Below are 20,923 nucleotides of genomic sequence, written 5' to 3'. Positions count from 1 at the left end.
GTTGGGCCAGGGTGGGGCAGGCAGACTATTTGGTTAAGCCACTGTAAATTGGTCTGTTGTTACAAACAGTTGTTAGTTAGCTCACTAACAAAAACATTCAATACCAGTGACTGAGTAACTTCCTTTTGTCCACATTAAATAGTGACATGGTATAGGATCTGATTCTGGTTTATCTGTTCTCACGTCTTCTAATTCCGAAGTAGTACAACACGATTTCATTATAAGAGTTTTATCTTATTTGAATACATGGTATCACTAGTCCTCTCTCATTTCTCTCTGTTCCAGGAATTTTTTACTCTTCTTGGTTGTGTATCCTTTCAGATAAACTCTGGACTCCTATCTGTTTTTCAAAGTCTTTAAGATTTTGCTCACAATTTCACTGAACCTCTCTACATATGGGAAGAAGTGACCTCTTCAAGGTATTCACACTTCTCATTCAGAACCAGATTAACAGCTCTCCATTTATCTTCAAAGTCTTCTTTATTTCTCACCAAAAACTGCATTACCTGCATGGTCTTCACAAAGACCCTGAACATCTCCTGAGTGTTTTACCTTCTTTTGTTATGGTAAAACTGGGTTATTCCTAAGGCTTCCTTCTTAGAGCAAGTCAGATATGTACTAAAAGGTAATAGGTGATCAGCCAGACTGAGTAGCATTCACAATAACTTTGACTTTGCAAAATGTCTTCAACTGTCCTAGAACTCAATCAGAAGACACAAGGTCAATTATAGTTAGCTAAACAATACATAAGCTTTGGATAAATTCCTAGTAGTGCTATTGCTGTGTCATAGGGTAATTCTATTTTTAATTTTTTGAGGAATCTCCACACTGTTTTCCAGAGCAACAATAGCCAAATTATGGAAAGAGCTCAAATGCCCATCAGCTGATGAATGGATAAAGAAGATGTGATTTATATATATGAAACACTACTTGGCAATGAGAAAGAATGAAATCGTGCCATTTGCAACAACCTGGATGGAACTGGACAGTATCATGCTAAGTGAAATAAGTCAGTCAGAGAAAGACAGATATTATATGTTTTCACTCATATGTGGAATTTGAGAAGCTTAACAGAGGACCATGGGGGAAGGGAAGGGGAAAAAATAGTTTCAAACAGAGAGGGAGGCAAACCATAAGAGACGCTTAAATACAGAGAACAAACTGTGGGTTGATGGTGGTGGGTGGGGAGAGGGGAAAATGGGTGATGGGCATTGAGGAGGGCATTTGTTGGGATGAGCACTGGGTGTTGTATGTAAACAATAAATCACAGGAAATCTACCCCCAAAAGGCACTTGTTGGGATGAGCACTGGGTGCTGTGTGTAAGTGATGAATCACAGGAAATCTACCCCCAAAAGCAAGAGCATATTGTATATACTGTATGTTAGGTAACTTGACAATAAATTATATTAAAAAATAATAATAACACGGAGGTCAACTGCTCTAGAAGTTTCAGAGCAAGGAGATTAATGCACTAAAACCTGTGACACTTATCTGGTCCAGATGAGCCCTCTAGCTGTCTGCTGGAACCTCTTCCTCTCCCTCACCTAGATATCATTAGAAATGTGTCTTCTTCTCTCTAGGCTGACTCAGCACTGCTCCCTCCTCAGCAGCACTGCCAGATCTTGGCACAGTCAGAACTTTGTTCTTGGCGAATGCCAATAAAATTAGGAAACCACTGAGGGAGTGGGCTATCATAGGAGACTATTGGTTGATGTGGCTCCATTCATAAACTACTGTAGTTCTAAATCATTTGTATACCTTTTTTGCATGCACACATATGATTAACAGGACAGTAGAGAGCAGCTGCATTTTGCAGAAGTTTCTTGAGGTGTTTCATGTGCATGCTGCATATTCCCACTAAATGGTAAGTTGAGGAGAAGCATACAGTTTAAATTCTTTATAATGCCTCCAGAGCTAATTGATATTCTCAGCATCTAGTAAATGCTTGGTAAATATGATGCTGACACTCTCAAACAGTTGTAATTATTTTTTCTCTACTAGTTGAGCTAGAATAGTCAGTTTCCAAACCCTGTGTGTTCTTCTAAGTGACAGAATAAAGTGACCAAGCAAGCCAAAATTATTCACACTCTTAGGTAATCTTATGGTTTTGCTTTTATACTCAACATTTAAAATAGGTTGAAAAAGTATATTATCAGACTACTCCAAATGATTTATAAAGCAATTATGAAGCCTAACAGGACAGTAAGTCAAAGAAAGACAAATTCATAATTTTAAAAGTGCACTTCAACTTTTAATCTTAGGTAAAGAAACTATGCATTTGTTTATATACAACACTTGAGAAAGATGGAATAGACAAATGTGGCAGTGTTTTCCTTGTCATTGATTAATTAATCTCATGTGATTAAAAACTCAAAGTATCACACATACATTTTTATATTCCAGATGTATGAGTGAAAATACTGTATCTGTTTTTTCCCATCCTTCTATGCATCACATATTAGGCAACTGTTGGTGCTCTGTTATGGACTGAATATGTGTGTCCCTGTGAAAAGTTGTATGTTAAAGCCCTAATCTCCAATGTGATGGTGTTTAGAGGTGGGACCTTTGTAGGTAGGTAATGAGGTAGGTAATGTGGTTAGATAAGGTCAACAGGATGGGGTCAGTGCCCTTATAAGAAAAGAAAGAGAGACTAGAGCATATGCATGCTTTCTCTCTCTCTCTACCATGTAAGGACACAACAAGAAGGAAGCTATCTATAAGAGAGCTATCTATAAGGAAGACAGCTCTCACCAGGAACCAAATCTGTCAGCTCCTTGATATGGGACTTCCTAGTCTCTAGAACTATAAGAAATAAGTGTCTGTTATTTAAGCCACCTAGTCTATGGTATGTTGTTCTAGTAGCTGAACTGACAAAGACAGCCTCCTACATAAGACATTTCAGATATTAAGAAGGATTTCTTTCAACCAGCCATTCACAGTAGAGGAAGTCAACTTCCCCTTTGAGATTACTGGTGGGACAGGCTTTGGGTAGAAGTGTGTCATTTTCAGGATGGAAAGGGTCTCTATTTCCTCCACTATGGTCATTGGCAATGTCTCATTCTCTAAGAAACACAGTCCCTGGCCAATCCATGAATGACAGAGAGTATAAGTGACCATCACTAGTCACTGGTCACTTGCTCAGATCATCCCAGAGGACAGCACCCCTGCTTCTCAAGAAGTTGCCTCCCAGCTGTATCAGTAATGGAATCAGCTGAAGAAAAGACTGGAGTTAGTTTTAACTTTGAGATCTTTGCTTATAGGTCCAGAATCTCTTCAAATGCTCAATGGGGCCAGAAAAATGACACAAATGAAAACAATATAATGCAACAGGTAGGAATAAGAACTGAAGGATGTATGCTTCAGCTAAAAGCACTGAATTCAAGAATTTTAAACATAAAATGGGAGGCCAAATAAAGTAGATTTGCAGCCAATCCAAGGAGAGTCCTGGGCATAAGTGGAAAGACTGGCTTTTAAAAGAACAGAGTTTCCTGGGGCTAGAGGGAAGGAGGTGAGTGGGAAGCAGGGTGGAAGGCAGCAAGTTGAGGGAATTCATATTTGGCACCTTCCATAGTCCATCTGAGATGAGGGTACAAGTGGCGTGGAAGAGGACTGGGGCACGTAGTATGTGACAAAAGAGACAGACATTTGATGTAATTATTGTGGGTACTGGGAGAAAAATCATGGAGTGTACGAAGATAGTGCTTAGCAGGCTGAAGACCATAATGAGGCAGTTTTTCTCCAGCCTTCTCTGGCCCCCAGGTAGAAATCTGTCTCCTCCCATGTGCCCTTAAACAACTCAGGGCATCTTACCATCCATCTTAGTATGGAAGCCTGAAACGACCATTTTTGAGTCTGTTCTATTAGACTACCCCTCTTTGAGGTAAAGAACAGAGTGTGTGACACACAACAGAGAGAGCTGAGCAGGACTCAAAGCTGTGGCTCACACCAGCAGCTGCAGAGCCCTGAAGAAGCCCAGAAACACAGTTTGCGCAGATGGAATGCCAGGATACAGCACGGATCTCCTGGGCAACAGCACCAGTGTCCCAGGTCTGATGTTTGATGGACTGAGGTTAATATCCTGGACCATCTCTTGGCAGACATGGAATCTTAGGGAAATATCACACTATCTAAGTGAACCTCAGTTTAGTCATCCATAAAGCATAGACTATGATACCTACTTCCTCAAATGAGATACTGCATTTAAAGTCCCTAGGATAGGGACCACCACACAATAGGTGCCTATCTCCCTCTATGGAGAGATTATCTGGTATCTCTAAAAAGAACTTTTCCTAGGTGGATGAGGGAAAGGATTAATAGACACCACCTGCATTGGAATCACCTGGGCTGCTTAATCAAACATATTTGAATTTTCTGGAGGTGGTGGCCAACAATCTGTTTATTTAAAACAACATTCCAGGTGATTCTCCCACATAGTTATAGTCTCACACATAGTTAAATTTCAAGCCACTGGATTATGTATTCCAATCCTGTCCCTCCTTTTCACTCCCACTGCCGCAGAGATGGTCCTAATAACTTCCCACAATGCTCTGGGGTCTCTCTGACTCCCATCCATCTCATTCTAGCCCTATATGCTACTGACTGATTTTTCTTCCTAAAAGGCAGTTCCAAGCTGCTCTGGAGGGCTACACCTTCCTCCCAAATCCTTGCATTCCTATTTTTCTGTCTCAATGTTCTTACCTACTCCCTTACTGGGGTCAAACAGGTCTATTAACTGTCACAGAACAAGCTCAATGCTCTTCCCTACCTTTGTTTCCACATGAATGCCACACTCCACTGCCCCAAGTCTTACTCCTTCCCTCAAGGACTATTTCATGTACCACCTTCTTTGTGAATCTCTTTCTTATCACTTGACCTGATGTGATTTCTTGCTCCTTGAAGCCCTAGTCATTCTTTCTGCCTTTCTTATGATGTTTTTCATATTCTACCTTATGTTATTTTATACGAGCTTTCCCCCATGCTCCTGTGAGTTCCAGGAAAGTAAAGACTATTGTCAGTAAACTCAGTGTCTAGCACCGTATGTAGAATCAAGCTGGATCTCAATAAATGTTGAATAAATGAATGATTCCACATGACTAGAATGTAAGCTGTGAGGACAGACACTGTACATTCATCTTTCTTGTAACTCCTGCAACACTTAAGAGTGTTTCATATCCAGTGGGTATAGAAATATGATGAATTAAACTTAACTTCCAACTATTTGTTTTCCTTTGGCAACAAACTATTTTACAACACAGCCAAGACTGCAATACTGGATGCTGGAGTTTACTGACTTTTTGCTAACAGTAATAACCATGACCATCTTTGGGACCTTACATGCATTATGCATCCCTATTTAGGAATACTAAAATTACACTTAAGTAAGGTGACTATTTTCTCTATGGTTAGACCAGTAGTTATATTGTTTACTCCATAAGACATACTTAGATTCTAACTATATTCTCTTTATAGCATATGACATAAGGACTTCCAAAAATAGATGTTTTATTTTCATTTAAATTACTAAATACAGAATACACTGAATACGCATGTGTGTATATGCATATATATATATATATCTGTACAAATATATAGACAATTGCTTTTTTCCTTAAACTTTTTATTTTGTGATAACTGTAGATTTGCATGCAGCTATAGGATATAATGTACCCATTACCCAGTTTTTCCCAATGGTAACATCATGTAAAACTATATTAAAATATCACAACCAGGACACTGGTTGTGATACAGGACACTGGATTGATACAATCCACTGATCTTATTCAGATGTCCCAGTTTTGTGTATGTATGTATAGTGTGTGTGTGCACGTAAATGTGTGTTTAGTTCTATGGAATTTAATCACATGAGTAGTCTTATGTATCCACAGCCAGAGTTGAGATACAGAACAGTCCATGACCATAAGGATCTCTCACTGGCCTTATATAACCATTCCCACTTCCTGCCTTAACTCCTGTCAACCACTCATCTGTATCCAGTTCTATAACTTTGCCATTTAAAAAATATTAGATAAGGGGCGCCTGGGTGGCTTAGTCGGTTGCGTCCGACTTTCGCTTAGGTCATGATCTCGCGGCTCGTGGGTTCGAGCCCCGCGTCGGGCTCTGTGCTGACTGCCAGCTCAGAGCCTGGAGCCTGTTTCAGAGTCTGTATCTCCCTCTCTCTCTGACCCTCCCCTGCTCACGCTCTCTCTCTCTCTCCTAGAAATAAATAAAAATATAAGAAAAAAATAAAAATAAAAATAAAAAATATTAGATAAATAAATCACACAGCATATGACCTTTTGGGATTGGCTTTTTTCACTCAGCATAATTCTCTGGGATTCATCCAAACTGTTAAATGTATCAATAGTTCATTCTTTTTTCGCTACTGTGGTTGTGTTAACTAAAGGTCCATAGCTTTTACTAGGGTTCACTCTAGGTGGTATGTATTCTATGAGTTTGGACAAGTGCATAATATCATTCATCCACCATTATACTATCATATAGAATAGTTTCACTGCCCAAAAAGTCCCGTGTGCTTCACCTATTCCTACCTGTATCTCCCCCTCCCCAACCACTAGTAACCAGTGCTCTTCTTCCTGTATCTACAGTCTGCCTTTCCCACAACGTCATATAGTTAGAATCATACAGTATGTAGGCTTCGCATGTCTTTTGTGGCTTAATAGCTCATTTCTTTTTATTGCCAAATAATATTCCACTGCATGGATGTATCACCATTTGTTTTTCTATTTGCCTAACGTAGGACATCTTGGTTGCTTCCAGCTCTTGGCAATTATGAAGAAGGCTGCTATATCCACCCATGGGCAGGTTTCTGTACTGACATAAGTTTTCAATTCATTTGGTTAAATACCCAGGAGTATGACTGCTAGATCATGTCCTAAGAACTATGTTTGTTTTTTAAGAAACTAGAAGATGTCTTTTAAAATGGCTCTACTGGGGCACCTGGGTGGCTCAGTTGGTTGAGTGTCCGACTCTTAATTTTGGCTCAGGCTGTGATCCCCAGGGCTGTGGGATAGAGTCCTGCATTGGGTTCTGTGTGGAGTGTAGAGTCTGCTTGAGATTCTCTTCCTTTCCCTCTGCCCTTCTCTCACTTGCGCACAATACACAACCTCTCCCATCCTTCTCTCAAATAAATAAATAAATTAATTAATTAATAAAACCTCTGTAGCATATTGCATTTCCTCCAGCAATGAATGAGAGTTCCAGTTACTCTACATTCTTGTTAGCATTTGGTATTGCCAGTTTAGATTTTTGCCATTCTAGTAGGTACACAGTAGTTTTAATTAGCAATTCCTGAATGACAGATGATGTGGAGCATCTTCTCACATGCTTAACTACCATCCATATATCTTCTTTGGTGGCTGTCCAGATATTTTTCTCATTCTTCATTGGATTGTTGGTTTTCTTGTTGTTGAGTTTTAAAAGCTCTTTGTATATCTTAGATATAGGTCCTTTATCAGATATGTGTTTGGTAAATATTTTCTCTCAGTTTCTGGGTTATCTTTTTATTTTCTTGACAGTATCTTTCAGAGAGCAGAATTTTTTAATTTTAATGAAGCTCAACTCATCTATTTTTTCTTTCACAGATCATGCTTTTAATGTTGAATCTAAAAACTCCTTGCCAAATGACTATAGAAACATTTGCAAGAAGCAATTGACTTTAGTCCAATCCCCTGACATTATATATACAAAGTCCGCAGGCAGTCTATAGGTAAGTGCTTCAGTAACAGCAGAATTGGAACTCATTAGAGTGTAAAAAACAAGAAACAGAAAAGGCAGAGTGCCCTGTGAAAAGAACATCCAGCAGGTGATTTGGAGGAAGCTGTGTTGCTCAGTAGTAAGTAATCTGTTACTAATGGCTATTGTGTAACATCAAAATGACCTTGAATCTCACTATACACTATGCCAAGTATGAGAATGTGAGAGGGATACAACGTGTATATTGCCATTGTCCCTCAAATGGATGACCGCAAGAGAGAACTAAAGTCAACAGATATTTTGCCTACTATTTTTGGATCATAGTCAGAGGGTTTGGGACATTCCAGCTCACAACAATGAAACCAGTCAATCAGATGGGTAAGATCACGGGGTCAGAGCTTGTCCCAGTTCAAGAGTGTATGAAAGAAACCAGATTAACAGTACATACTCTTAATCCCACCCAGGTAAGCAAAAGTCACATTCCATTATATAGAATTACTGGATAATCTTAGTAAAAGGCAAACCCTCTAAAATCCCCAGAAAACCAGCAGACTCAATACCAGTCAAACTCTATCATCCTCACACCAAAAGACTATGCTGTTCTTGAGTTGTCTTGGAATTCTATTGTATTGAATTTATCTGAAGTAAATAAGCTATACTCCTGGGATATGGGAATCCTCCTCCATAATGAGAATCTTCTCATTTTTATTTTAATGGATTTGTTGTCATGTAATTATATTCCAAAACATAAGGGAAGAACATCTTTCTGTCCTTTTGTATGCTAGTTGGGGAGGGCGGTGGTTCACTGAAAACACCTGTTTTGTAATTGGGGTCACTTCTGCCTTGAGTCAGAGAACCCATTCTCCAGCAAGAGGACAAGAAAAGAGCAGCAGTTTAAGACAGAAAGCTAGTGACATCTACAGAGACAATCTGATCGACATTGAGAACCACTAATAAATGCCATGCGCACCAGGAAACACAGAGACATGGAGTGAATTAAAGCATTGTCCTTGCTTTCAAGAGGTAGAAGGCTCCTTTCTAGGAGGAAAATATAAGATATCTACAACACTTTTTATTTTTTTGTGAAGGGGAAAAGAGTCACCAAAGAAGTCCTATCCTTTGAGGTAGACAATCTTTGAACTCTAGACACTAGAAGGTGGACGGTTGTTAAATATTATATAACCTAATGCTCACATTTTATAGATCATGAGGAACCCAGAAAAGTGGAAAAATGTATCTAAGATTGCAGGGTTGGGACTAGAACCCAAATTTCCTGATTTGTTATCAAGTGCTCTTGACTATATAGATTACACTGTCTCTCTTAGAAGCCAATGACTTCTCTCATTCCTAGTTCTCATAGTCAGGTTGCACCTAATTTGTCAATTAGATTCTGATTTATAGAGTTCATGTTATTTTTCCTTTAAACTCATCTTCAAAAAGTCTACTTTATAGTTTCAATTTAACAGATAATTTTTTTAATATTGAGAACTTACTTTGGCCTAGTGGTAGAGAGACTACCAACTCAGGTAAGGCATACTTCCTACCTCTGAGGAAGTTACTGTAAACATCTCATAAGGTACTCTCAGCCACAAAAGTTATGTATGTGAAACTCATTACTACCACCCAATCAAGTTTTCTACCAGAAATAACTTTTTAGTCACTGACTCTAATTCTCTGGGCCCCATGGTAAAATCTTGAAGCTATTTTTGCTACTCTGGCATTCAAGTGAGAGCATGTGGTTTTCAATTTTTTGTTAATGTTTACTTATTTTTGAGAGAGAGAGAGAGAGAGTATGTGAACAGGGGAGGGGCAGAGAGAGAGAGAAAGAGAGGGAGACACAGAATCTGAAGTAGGTTCCAGGCTCTAAGCTTTCTGCACAGAACCCAACACAGGGCTCAAACTCACCCATGGTGAGATCATAACCTAAGCTGAAGTCAGAAGCTCAACCAAGTGAGCCACCCAGGTGCCCCTATGGTTTTCTATTCCTGCTCTACCATTAACAGATTATTTTGACACCCTGGGCAAGTCATACCTCTGGAGTGTACTCTTCTCAATGAGTAAAATAGAGAGTACCAACCTGCTATAATTCATCTTTGTTTCAAATCCAATCAAATCCAAGTGAGAGACATATCAATTTATTTTATGTCTATCTAATTAGCTAGTTAGTTATCATCTATGTATTTTTTATGCATATCTCTCAAACTTCTCTCTCCTCTTCCACATTTGTCATAGCCAAGACTTTCATATCCAGAATACTGCTAAGCAGGTTTCAAGCTCTTCAGTGTAGATGTGACTTGTTAAAAGCAATTTTAAGCCATATTTAGCCTAGAGGTGCACAGGTTACACTGGAGGGTAGAAAACTAGTTTAAAAGCCTATTAGAGTAATGATCAGTCTCACAGCAAAAGCCCACCATTCAAGTACCTCAAAAGCTGGCTTCTGTTGGCCTTTCTGCTTTTATTTCACATGACTCCTTAATACATGGCCTTTTTGACCACATCTTCATGTTTTTAATGTTGCTGTTTCTAAGGATCCTCTAAGGAACGTTTTACCTTTCTGTGAACTTAATTCCAATAGTTTCCTTAAGACCAATTTCTTCCATGGAGTCAGATCTTTCCTTTCTCTTCTTCTATTCTTTAATTAACATGAATATTTAGAAAACAGTAATAATCCTCTATCCTAACTTGTTCTAATGATTATAATTGGCATAAGAGATATGTAAAAACTTCCAATCAATATTAAAGGAAGAATACATATAAAGGTGATGTAAAGAATATAATTTATTTTCTTTATTATCTCCTTATTTCTTTTGCAAATCAGAACAAACAAGCAACTGGCTATCGATCTTTGTGGTAGAGGATTAATATATATTTTTAAATTGCTTTAGAATATTTAATAAGAAAATTAAAATACGTTTTCTTGGCTGTACCAACTTTTTTTTAATGTTCATTTATTTATTTTTGACAGCGAGAGAGAGGAGAGGGGCAGAGAAAGAGGGGGAGAGAGAATCCCAAGCAGGCTCTGTATCGTCAGCAGAAAGCCTGATACGGGGGTTGATCTCATGATCCTGAGCCAAAATCACAAGTTGGAAGCTTAACCAACTGAACCATCAGGGCGTCCCATACCAACTTCTGATATACGAAAATGTCTGGACAAAAGGATATGAAGTATTACCAATTAATACGTAATTTAGGCAGATATTCAAACAAGCAGTGAGTAATGTTACATAAATGCAGGCAGGGTAACTTACTCAGTAGGTAAACTCTGAAGACTGCTTATATTTCAGTCATAAAGCAATCTGACCAAATGATTTTCAAAGTCAGTCTTATAATAGAGAAGCAATGGGGAAAGCAAAGTTTTATTTTCTCTCTTTCAGTCTCTTATTGCTGCTTGAGCCCTAATTTGAACTCCGTCTTCAGAGAAACGCCACAAATAGAGGAGGAAAGGGTGTGATTCAGCAGGGATAAAGAAGTACCGGCGTATCCTACTAGTCAGTTCTGCCCCAGCTCTGAGAATATTCAGTGCACTCTCTTGTACCAATTTCAAAAGAGATTTTCCCAAGAAATGGGTTTCAAACAATTTTAGTTCCCATCATTGCTGTCTACTGGTCATAACTGAAAAAAAATCCATTATATTACAAAAAGATCCTGTTATCCAGTATTTGTTAATTATGATTGAGACCAGAAACATACAAAGTTTCAAAGAAAACAATTGAAGGGAACATCTGAAAGTAATTTTCCCCATTCTTTGTTGTTCTGCTACTCACGGCAAATCTTCCAAACTGGAGGCTTCATGTCTTGGATCCAATAGATCATAACCACATTCATTGTAGATTTCCAAATAGGAAATGTGCGTTGTATATATTGTGCTGCTGTCCTGATTGGAAAAGGGGAAGACATTATTTAATAGCTATAAATAACAATTCAGCTCAGAGGAGGATGACCACATTTATCACTATAGTTTCCTCACAGCTTCTCTCCTTTACGCTCTTCATTTGGTATGGTTTCCATTTTCAGTTCGTGACACTTTCAAGTTGCCAGTAACCATATGCATGAAGCTTTATTTTTTTTTAATGGCCAACACCCATGATTACAAGCAACTTTAGTCTGTTGTTTTTTTATTGGTTCCACGTTGTAAATAAAGAGTCAATATACACTTAAAATGAGCCAACTCAGTTGCAGAACTGTATAACACACCATTTTTTACTTTCCAGATCCCCACCTCCAAAAAAACAAAAGATTACTGTGAAAAAATAAACTTACATTCTGTGAATAGCCTATTCATGAAAGAAAACAGAATCATTACTTCAGTTTTAAAACTTCAGTAGCAAGAGTTTCCATCTTTAATTATAATTCTTTTTAAAATTTTTCCAATATTCAAAATTTCTGGTGGCATAAATAGATAACAGACAATAGTAGATAATGTAAAATGGATTCCAGAGGACAGAACTAGTTTAGATCAATTGGGTAACATTAAGAGTCGGCATTCACAGCTCACTGCCTATATCTTCTCTCTTGGGTTAATATTCTTGGCCTACATAGCAACCAGGGATATTGAGATATTTTTTGAGAAAGATACATTGTGGGGGTCATTACTGAAATGTAACGATATAGGCATCAGTGTAATTAGAATAAAAGTCAAGGCGACTAGTCCTGTCTCAGTTCCTCCAGCAGATAAAAAGGTCCCGCTCCCTCTGAGATGGAATAAAATGGAATTTTTTCAGGTCTCAAGAAAACTGAAAATGTTTCAGCTTTTGAGATCAAATATCAACTGACAGCACTTTCTTCTTGTTTCTCCCAAAATACAGATGCTTCCATTTCAGCAAATAGAGCCCTAATTCTCATAAGAGAATATATTTGTGTCTTATAGCAAGAAGGTCAACAGACTGTCAGAGTCGATACTCACAAAGAAATTTTGCTTAGGATGACCTTCCTGATTGACTCTCACCCATATCCAAGACAATCCACTTGACAGATACTATTCAAAGTGAGAGAGGACCAAGTCACAGAGATGGAAGAGAGAAGAGAAGCCTGCATATCCAGGGCTGGAACCCTAGTCCTACTTGCTATGAGTCCCTACTGTGTCAGGCCTCAGTTTCCACACTCATTAGTGAGGAAATTAAATAATGAATTCCTAATGTGTTCTTCAGATTAAAATTAATACGATTCTCTGGTTCTAAAGTGGCTCAACCTATCCAAATAAAGATACCACAAAATAACACCTGAAAAATTAAGGCAATTCTCAGGCAGCAAATGACTAGAGTAAAACACTGAAGCTACATCTGAAATTTCATGTTTTGGTCATCTTGGAAGGTAACAGCATGGATTGAGTCTCTACTAAGCAAATTTCTCCCTGCCAAATGCTGGAAGTCCTGCTGAAGTGGGTGACTCTAGTTGCTTACCCTAACAAACAGCCTGCTGATTAGATTAGTACCCTAGTTTAGCAAAGGCATCATTCAACATCATTCTTTGGGTTATAGCACAGGTATCAGAGAGCATATATTCTAGACAGGTTCTGTGTGGTCGTTAGTCTAATCCAATTTTCCCTAAAGTATCCCATGAAATGCCTGTTGAAAAAGTGTTCCACAACCAACATATACACTGTCCTCTCTAGAAGATTCTCAGAGCACATTGAAGACCATGGGGATCATTTAGCAACGTCTCAGGAAGCTTAAGAGCGACATATTTCTAAAACTTGCCCGAACATAACTGAAATATCCTATATATTATAGTTTGAGATTTTAGCATACAGTTCTGAGCTCATCTTAGCATCAGAAAAAGCTGGGTTTGAATACTGGATCTGCCATTTATAACTGAGTGATCCTGCACTATCATCAGCTGTCTAATTATGAAATTGGGGATAACACTTATCTTGCAGAACTGTTGTAACAGAGAAATAGGGTTCCGTATTTAAAATCTGACCAAAAATGTATGTCCCCATAATAAGCACCAATAAGTTGCTGCTGCTGCTACTGTTTTTATTATTGTTATTGTTATTGTTCTTATCATTCTTTCTAAAAGCCTCTAAATGGAGAATTCAATGAGAATATAAAAGGAAACTAAAAGAAAGGCTAAATGACAGCCAACTTGTATGTTCATGTGTACTGGAGAAACTCTCCCAGAAAATAGAAGGAAGGAATCACAAGTCAGGAAAATGGCAAGACCACGCCCCCGACATGATAGGGATAATGCCTTTGGCTCCTCCAGTTTCTGCATTTTCTGGACTTTTATTAGAATACACACTTAAAAATCACTGAGCAATGTGGCAAGCTACCTTTCCTTATTATTCCATTTTTAGTGTTTAGGATTGCCAGACTGTAATGTAACACACATGTTCCCTGCAGACAGCCTTTCCTCTTGCCCCAAAACAAGTCTGAACCTCACAGGACTCAAAAATAATGAGCTATGATTTCTAAAATAAATGGAATCAATTGTCCTCCTTTAAAATTACTGCAAATGTGCTCCTATCACACTCACAGGCATTTTAGGAGCCAGTATGCACTTACTCTTGGTTTATCTTGTAATAATTCCTTTGCATAAGTCAAATATTTCCTTTCATAATTCTAGAGAACTCCATATGGCCCTCTCAAGCAATTGACGGGGGGTATCTGAGCACCTGCCTGCATTTTTCAGCTATACAATGTAGACAAACTTGATGATGAACCTCAAGTTGCCTCTGACTAGTTTTGCAGCAGTTCAGTTTTATTAGAATGAATACGTTGTGACCCATCATGGAGATCTGTCCTTTTACAAGGAGTTGTCCTGACTATAAATTGGTCCAAGGGGCTCTCTTCAGTCCAGGAAGTGATTTAGGATAATTCTAACTGAAATGAGGTTTAGAATAATGTCAATGACAAACAGATATAAAACAATGAACCGAGCAGATGGTAGGTACTTGGGAGACATCTAGACTTTTAAAACTGTATTTTCGTACCCACATACAAAATTTTAAAAGGGACAAATATATTTTCCATTAGGAAAGGATTTATTTATTCTGTTTAACTTAATCAGGGAAATTGGTTTCATTTGTCCTAAGTTTCAAAGGATTCTTTGAAATTAATCAGGATCATTTGGCTATACATATATGGATATACATATTAATGGCTATAGTAACTGAGCTCATATATTGACCATGTGCTATGTGCCAGGAACTGGACAATATTTTTAGATAGAGTATGTTCAGCCCTCATAGCGACTCCATCAGCCTGAGACATTAAGTAACTACCTCAAGGCCACATGCTGTAAATAGTACACTTTCTCAGAACCAGGTCGGTCTTTACCAAGTTCAATGATCTTTCCAAGACAACATGCTTCCACGTTGGGCCACAGCAGCAAAAACTATTAGAAATTATATTCCCAGTTTGTGAAATCTGGGAGCAAAACAAAACAGCTAATGTCAGAAATAAATGAGTAAATGAAAAGACAGGATCTGAATCCAACATACACATTATACTCAACTCTTTCTCTTCCACATTTTCTGGCATGCAGAGTTGGCATGTTTGAGCTAGTGAGAGATGAGCTGAACTAATGGGTAATTGCTACTTTATGGATGGAAATTAGAATTATGCAGATCTCAGCAATTTCTTCTCATCTTTGCAACCCAAAATTCAAAAAGCATACAGTCAAGAAATTTTGGAATAACTGTTATACTGACCTAGTTAGGACATTTGTTATACAGAAGTAATACAACCAAGTAAGTGTAGCGAGTAGGGACGCTGAAGATCCTCTCGGATGATTCAATTCCTACTTTCACAGAGGGGAAAACCAAAACCTAGAGAAGTTAAGGGAAAACTGAAACCCAAGTTAAGAGAAGTCCCTTAACTCAATATCGTTTAAATACAACCAACAAGGGGTGCCTGGGTGGCTCAGTCAGTTAAACTTCTGACTTCGGCTCAGGTCACGATCTCACGGTTCGTGGGTTCGAGCCCCGCATCGGGTTCTGTGCTGACAGCTAGCTCAGAGCCTGGAACCTGTTTCAGATTCTGTATCTCCCTCTTTCTCTGCCCCTCCCCGACTCGTGCTCTCTCTCTCTCTGTCTCAAAAATAAATAAAACAAAAAAATTTTTAATACAACCAACAAAATAAAGCCAGTCTGAGATATCGAGGCAGTGTATGTAGGGTTTGGCATCACACAGAGCTGGGATGGACCACCAGATAAAGATATTTAGACTCAGTTTCCCCAACTATAAAATTGGGATAAAGATACCTGCCTTGTTAGTTGTATCATATGCTGTATTAAATACTAATAAGGCAATAGGCACTTAGAGACACACATAAATGATGCATATAATATAGAGAACTCTTCATAATAATAGTAATTGCAATAGGATTTTTACTCTGGTAAACTCTTCTGAGCTTCTATCACAATTCTGAAAAAGGTACAATCATATCATCTTACTCAGGGCTTTAGTAGGTGAAATAAAAACGTCTTGGTTAAAGGACAGCCAGTTTCTTAATGGGGAATATAAGATGTTAGTTGGGAAAATGTGTTATCTGTTCTTTTAACCTCCATGGATGTATAAGAAGGAACTCCCTTTCAGCCTTTGCTGAAACAGCATCCCCTTAATGAGAAGCACCTTAATTTCTACTTCTTCAGCAAAATCCCAAACTTTCCTTAAATATAAAGGCCACAGTTATTACACAGTAATACTTCCTCAATTAGATATAATATAATAAAATGTCACAATAAATTTTTTACCCACTGTAAATTTCTGCTGAATATATCAAACAGAAAATGAAGTTAAAGCTTCATACCTTTTGTAATTGCTCAAAAATGTACGACAGTGTCCTTGGGATAATGCCTCTGTCACTGTAGCGTTCTGCTCCACCTGTGATGGTGAATGTCTTACCACTGCCTGTTTGCCCATAGGCAAAGATGGTACCATTGTAACCTGCCAAGACACTGCATAAGGAAATGACACACTTTTAATATCCAAATGGCTAACTGCACTTGTATTAAATGGCTTGTCTTCTAATAGCAATCTTATTCAACACTATTGAAAAGACATTTATAGATCTATATAGGAGTACCTAGCTAAAATAATTTACTTTTTTTTTTTTAATCCAAGAGTATCAGCACGCCAATCCTTTTCTATAAGAAAGGACCTATAACTCAAATGGAAGCCAGTCATCTTAAATATTTTCTTTTGTTATATTGAATAAAATTGTTATTTAGAATACTTTTGTATTTACAGAAAAGTTGCAAAGATAGCACAGAGTTAACACACACCCTACACCTAGCTTCCCCTATTGTTAATACATTAGTATTGTACATTTGCGACAACTAAAGAGTCATTACTGATGCATTATAAATTGTATTAAATGCCCTTTGTTTTTATGTCTTTTTTATTTTTTCCAGGTTTGCTGAGATATAAATGACATATAACAAATGTAACTTTAAGGTGTACAAATGTGATGATGTGATACATAAATATACTGAGTTCCACAATAAGGCTAGTTAGGATATCCATCACCTCGCATAATTACCATTTTTTGCAGGTGGTGAGAACATTTAAGATCTATACTCTTAACAACTTTCAAATATATAATATATAGTCACTGTGCTATATGCTAATCTGTAGAACTTATATATCTAATAACCAGAAGTTTTTACCCTTTGATTAGCATCTCCACATTTCCCCTACATACTAGCCTCTGGCATCCACCATTCCTTTCTTTATATCCATGAGTTCAGCTTTTTTAGGTTCTACATGTAAAGGAGAACATACAACATATGTTGTTCTCTGTCTTATTTTACTTAGCATTATGCTCTCAAGGTCCATCTATGTTGTTGCAAATGGCAGACTTTTCTTCTTTCTATGGCTGAATAATATTCCATTGTACATATATACCACATCTTCTTTATCCATTCATCCATCAGTAGACATTTAGGTTTTTCCATGCCTAGGCTATTGGGAATATGCTGCAACGAACATGGGGATGCAGATACCTCTGAGAGATTTCATTCCCTTTGATATACACCCAGAAGTGGCATTGCTGGGTCATATGATAGTTCTATCTTTAATTTTTTTTAGCTTAATGAAAACAAAAGTTTATTTCTTGTTTGCTATAAATCTGCTGTGAGTCAAGGTAGCTCCTTCAGCAAATATGCTGAATTCATAAAGAGACTCAAGAAATTTAAGCTGCTTTTATCATCTTCTTTCTTTCATTTAATGTTTACTTATTTTTTAATATAATTTATTGTCAAATTGGTTTCCATACAACACTCAGAGCTCAGTCCAACAAGTGCCCTCCTCAATGCCCATCACCCACTTTCCCCTCTCCCCCTCCTCCATCAACCCTCAGTTTGTTCTCAGTATTTAGGAATATCTTATGGTTTGCCTCTGTCCCTTTTTTTTTTCCTCCCCCCCGCCCCCCACACAAGGTCTTCTGTTAAGTTTCTCAAGATCCACATAAGAATGAAATCATATGGTATCTCTTTTTCTCTGACTGACTTATTCCACTTAGCGTAATTCCCTCCAGTTCATGGAATACTACTTGGCAATGAGAAAGAATGAAATCTGGCCATTTGTAGCAATGTGGATGGAACTATCTTTAATTTTTTAAGGAAACTCCATAGTGGCTGCACCAATTTACATCCCCACCACCAGTGCACAAGAATTCCCTTCTATTCACATCCTTAACAGCACTCAGTGTCTCTTGACATTTTGATAATACGCATTCTAACAGATATGAGGACATACCTCACACTTTTGGTTTGCATTTCCCAGAGGATTAGAAATACTGAAAACCCTTTTATGTATCTGTTTTGGCCACTTATATGTCTTCTTTGGGAAAATTTCTATTCAAGTCCTCTGCCCATTTTTTGATTGTGTTTGTGACTTAACATGTGATCTATCCAGGAGAATGTAGAATCTGTAATCTGCTGCTGTTGGGTGAAATGTTACATATATGTCTGGTAGGTCCATTTCGCTTAAGGTATAGTTCACATTAAGAGTTTCCTTATTGATTTTCTGTCTGGATGACCTATCCATTGTTAAAAGCAGGGTATCAGATTCCACTACTATTATTGTATTGTTTTCTATATCTCCCTTCAGATCTGTTAGTATTTGCCTAATACATTTGGGTGTTCTGATGTAGGATGCATATATATTGTTATATCCTTGTGATGAATTGACTATCTTTATCATTATAAAATGGACTTCTTTGTCTCATTATAGTTTTGGCTTAAAGTCTATTTTGTGTAATAGAAGTATAGCTACTCACTGCTTTCTTTTGGTTTCTATTTGCATGGAGTATCTTTTTCTGTTCCTTCCCCCTTCAGTCTCCGTGTGCCCTTAAAGCTGATGTCTCTTGTAGGCAGCATATAAATGGGTCTTGTTTTTAATCCATTAGCCACTCTATGCCTTTTGATTGGAGAATTTAATCCATTTACATTAAAAGGAACTAAGGTTAAGGAAGGACTAACTTCATTGTTTTCTAGCTTTTTAGTTCCTTTGTTCCCTTTTTCCTCTTTTATTGCCTCTTCGTGAAGTGATTTTCCCTGTGGTATACTTTGATACTCTTCTCTTTATCTTTTGTGTGTCTACTACTCATTTTTACTAACTGTCCCATCTTTGTATCTTTGATGTCACAATTTACCTCTTTTCATATCGTGTCTTCATTAACAAGTTATTGTAGCTATAATTGTTTTTAATACTTTTGTCCTTTAACTTTTATACTACATTAAGTAATTAACACATCACCATATTATAGTATTAGAGTATTATGAATTGCTTAGACTTGTCTTTATCAGTATGCTTTATATTTACATATCTTTTCATGTTTCAGTAGTTCTTATAAGGCAGGTCTAGTGGTGATGAACTCCTTCAGGTTTTGTTTGTTTGGGAAAAATCTTTGTTTCTCCACTTCTGACAGCTATGCTGGGTAAAGTATTCTTAGTTGGAAGTTTCTTTTTTTTCTTTTTCCAGAAAATTGAGTATATTGTCCCATTTTCTCCAGGCCTATAAGGTTTCTGCTAAGAAACATGCTGATAGTCTTATGGGGGTTCCCTTATTGTGAGATATTTTTTTCTCTTGTTGCTTTTAAAAGTCTCTCTTTGTATTTGATTTTACATAGTTTTATTTTAATGTGTCTTGTAAAGGATCTTTTTGGTTTGAAATTATGGGGTCACCTATTAGCTGTATGAACATGGATGTCCAAATTTCTCCCCAGATTTAAGAATTCTAAGCCATTATTTCTTTATCTACACTTTCTGCTCCTTTCTCCCTCTCTTCTCCTGACTTTAATAATGTAAGAATGTTTCCTTTAATGGCATCCCATAATTCAGAAAGGTCTTCTTCACTCTTTTCATTCTTTTTTCTTTTTGCTTCTCTGACTAGATAATATCAAATGACATGTTGTCTAGTCAACTAATTTTTTATTCTGCTTGATTGAGTCTGCTTTGAAGCTGTCTATTGAATTGTCAATTCAATCACTGTATTTTTTAACTGTAGGATTTGCTTGTTATTTTTTATAATGGCTTCTATTCCTTTGTTGAATTTCTCATTTTGTTCATGTATTATTTTCCTAATTTCATTTAGTTGTCTGTGTTATCTTGTAATTCACTGTATTTCTTTAAGAGGATTATTCTGAATTGTCAGATAATTCACAGATCTCCATTTCTTTAGGGTCAGTTACTGTACCTTTATTAGTTGTCTTTGGTGATCTCATGCCTATGTGGGTAGACCTGGATCCTGGATCCACAGTGGCTACCCAGGTACTGGGGATCACTGGCGTAGGCCCAGCAAAGGAGCCAGTCTAGGGCAAGGATGGGCTGGAATCCTGGATTTGCTAGCGTCTGCTGATGGCCTGACATCATGGGAGCTGCCTGGGGCTATGGGAGTCACCCAGCCCCAGGGTAATCAGGCGCTTGGTTTTATGGGAGCATGCTGGTAGCCTAGTGCTGTAGGAGGTGCTTAGGGCTACAGGAGCAGAAAGGTGCTAGGGTGGGCTAGGGGGTTGGATTCTCATAACCTGCCAAGAGCCTGGTGTCAAGAAATCACCTAGTGCTACAGAAGTTACCTGGGGACTATGGGAACTGCCTTGGGGCCACTGGAGTCAGCTGACGGTGGGATAGGCCAGCACTGGTATTTACAATAAAGTCAGTTGTTCACTTCATTCTCCTCCCAAGGGGAGGGTATCTCTCTCAGCTGCCAGGATGCCCAGGCTTAGGGGAGGAGTAATGAGGTAATGTCAACCTATCTTTCCTAC

At 37.8% G+C, this 20,923-nt stretch overlaps 1 protein-coding gene across 1 annotated transcript in view; it reads right to left on the bottom strand.

The window, feature by feature from the left end:
* Positions 1-20,923, bottom strand: part of LOC144232125 (kinesin-like protein KIF6) — a gene marked incomplete at its 3' end in the record, with an annotated part of 187,123 nt that overhangs the window by 92,599 nt on the left and 73,601 nt on the right. The window contains exons 4-5 of the mRNA XM_077764825.1: positions 16,466-16,613; positions 11,479-11,588 (exon numbers count right to left, since the gene is read on the bottom strand). Of these exons, the coding sequence (XP_077620951.1) occupies positions 11,479-11,588; positions 16,466-16,613 (258 nt within the window). The remainder of the gene's footprint in view (positions 1-11,478; positions 11,589-16,465; positions 16,614-20,923) is intronic.

Source organism: Crocuta crocuta, unplaced genomic scaffold (genome assembly GCF_008692635.1).
Source record: "Crocuta crocuta isolate KB4526 unplaced genomic scaffold, BGI_CrCroc_1.0 scaffold44, whole genome shotgun sequence".
Lineage (NCBI taxonomy): Eukaryota > Metazoa > Chordata > Mammalia > Carnivora > Hyaenidae > Crocuta > Crocuta crocuta.
This window is presented reverse-complemented; position numbering and strand designations above follow the sequence as displayed.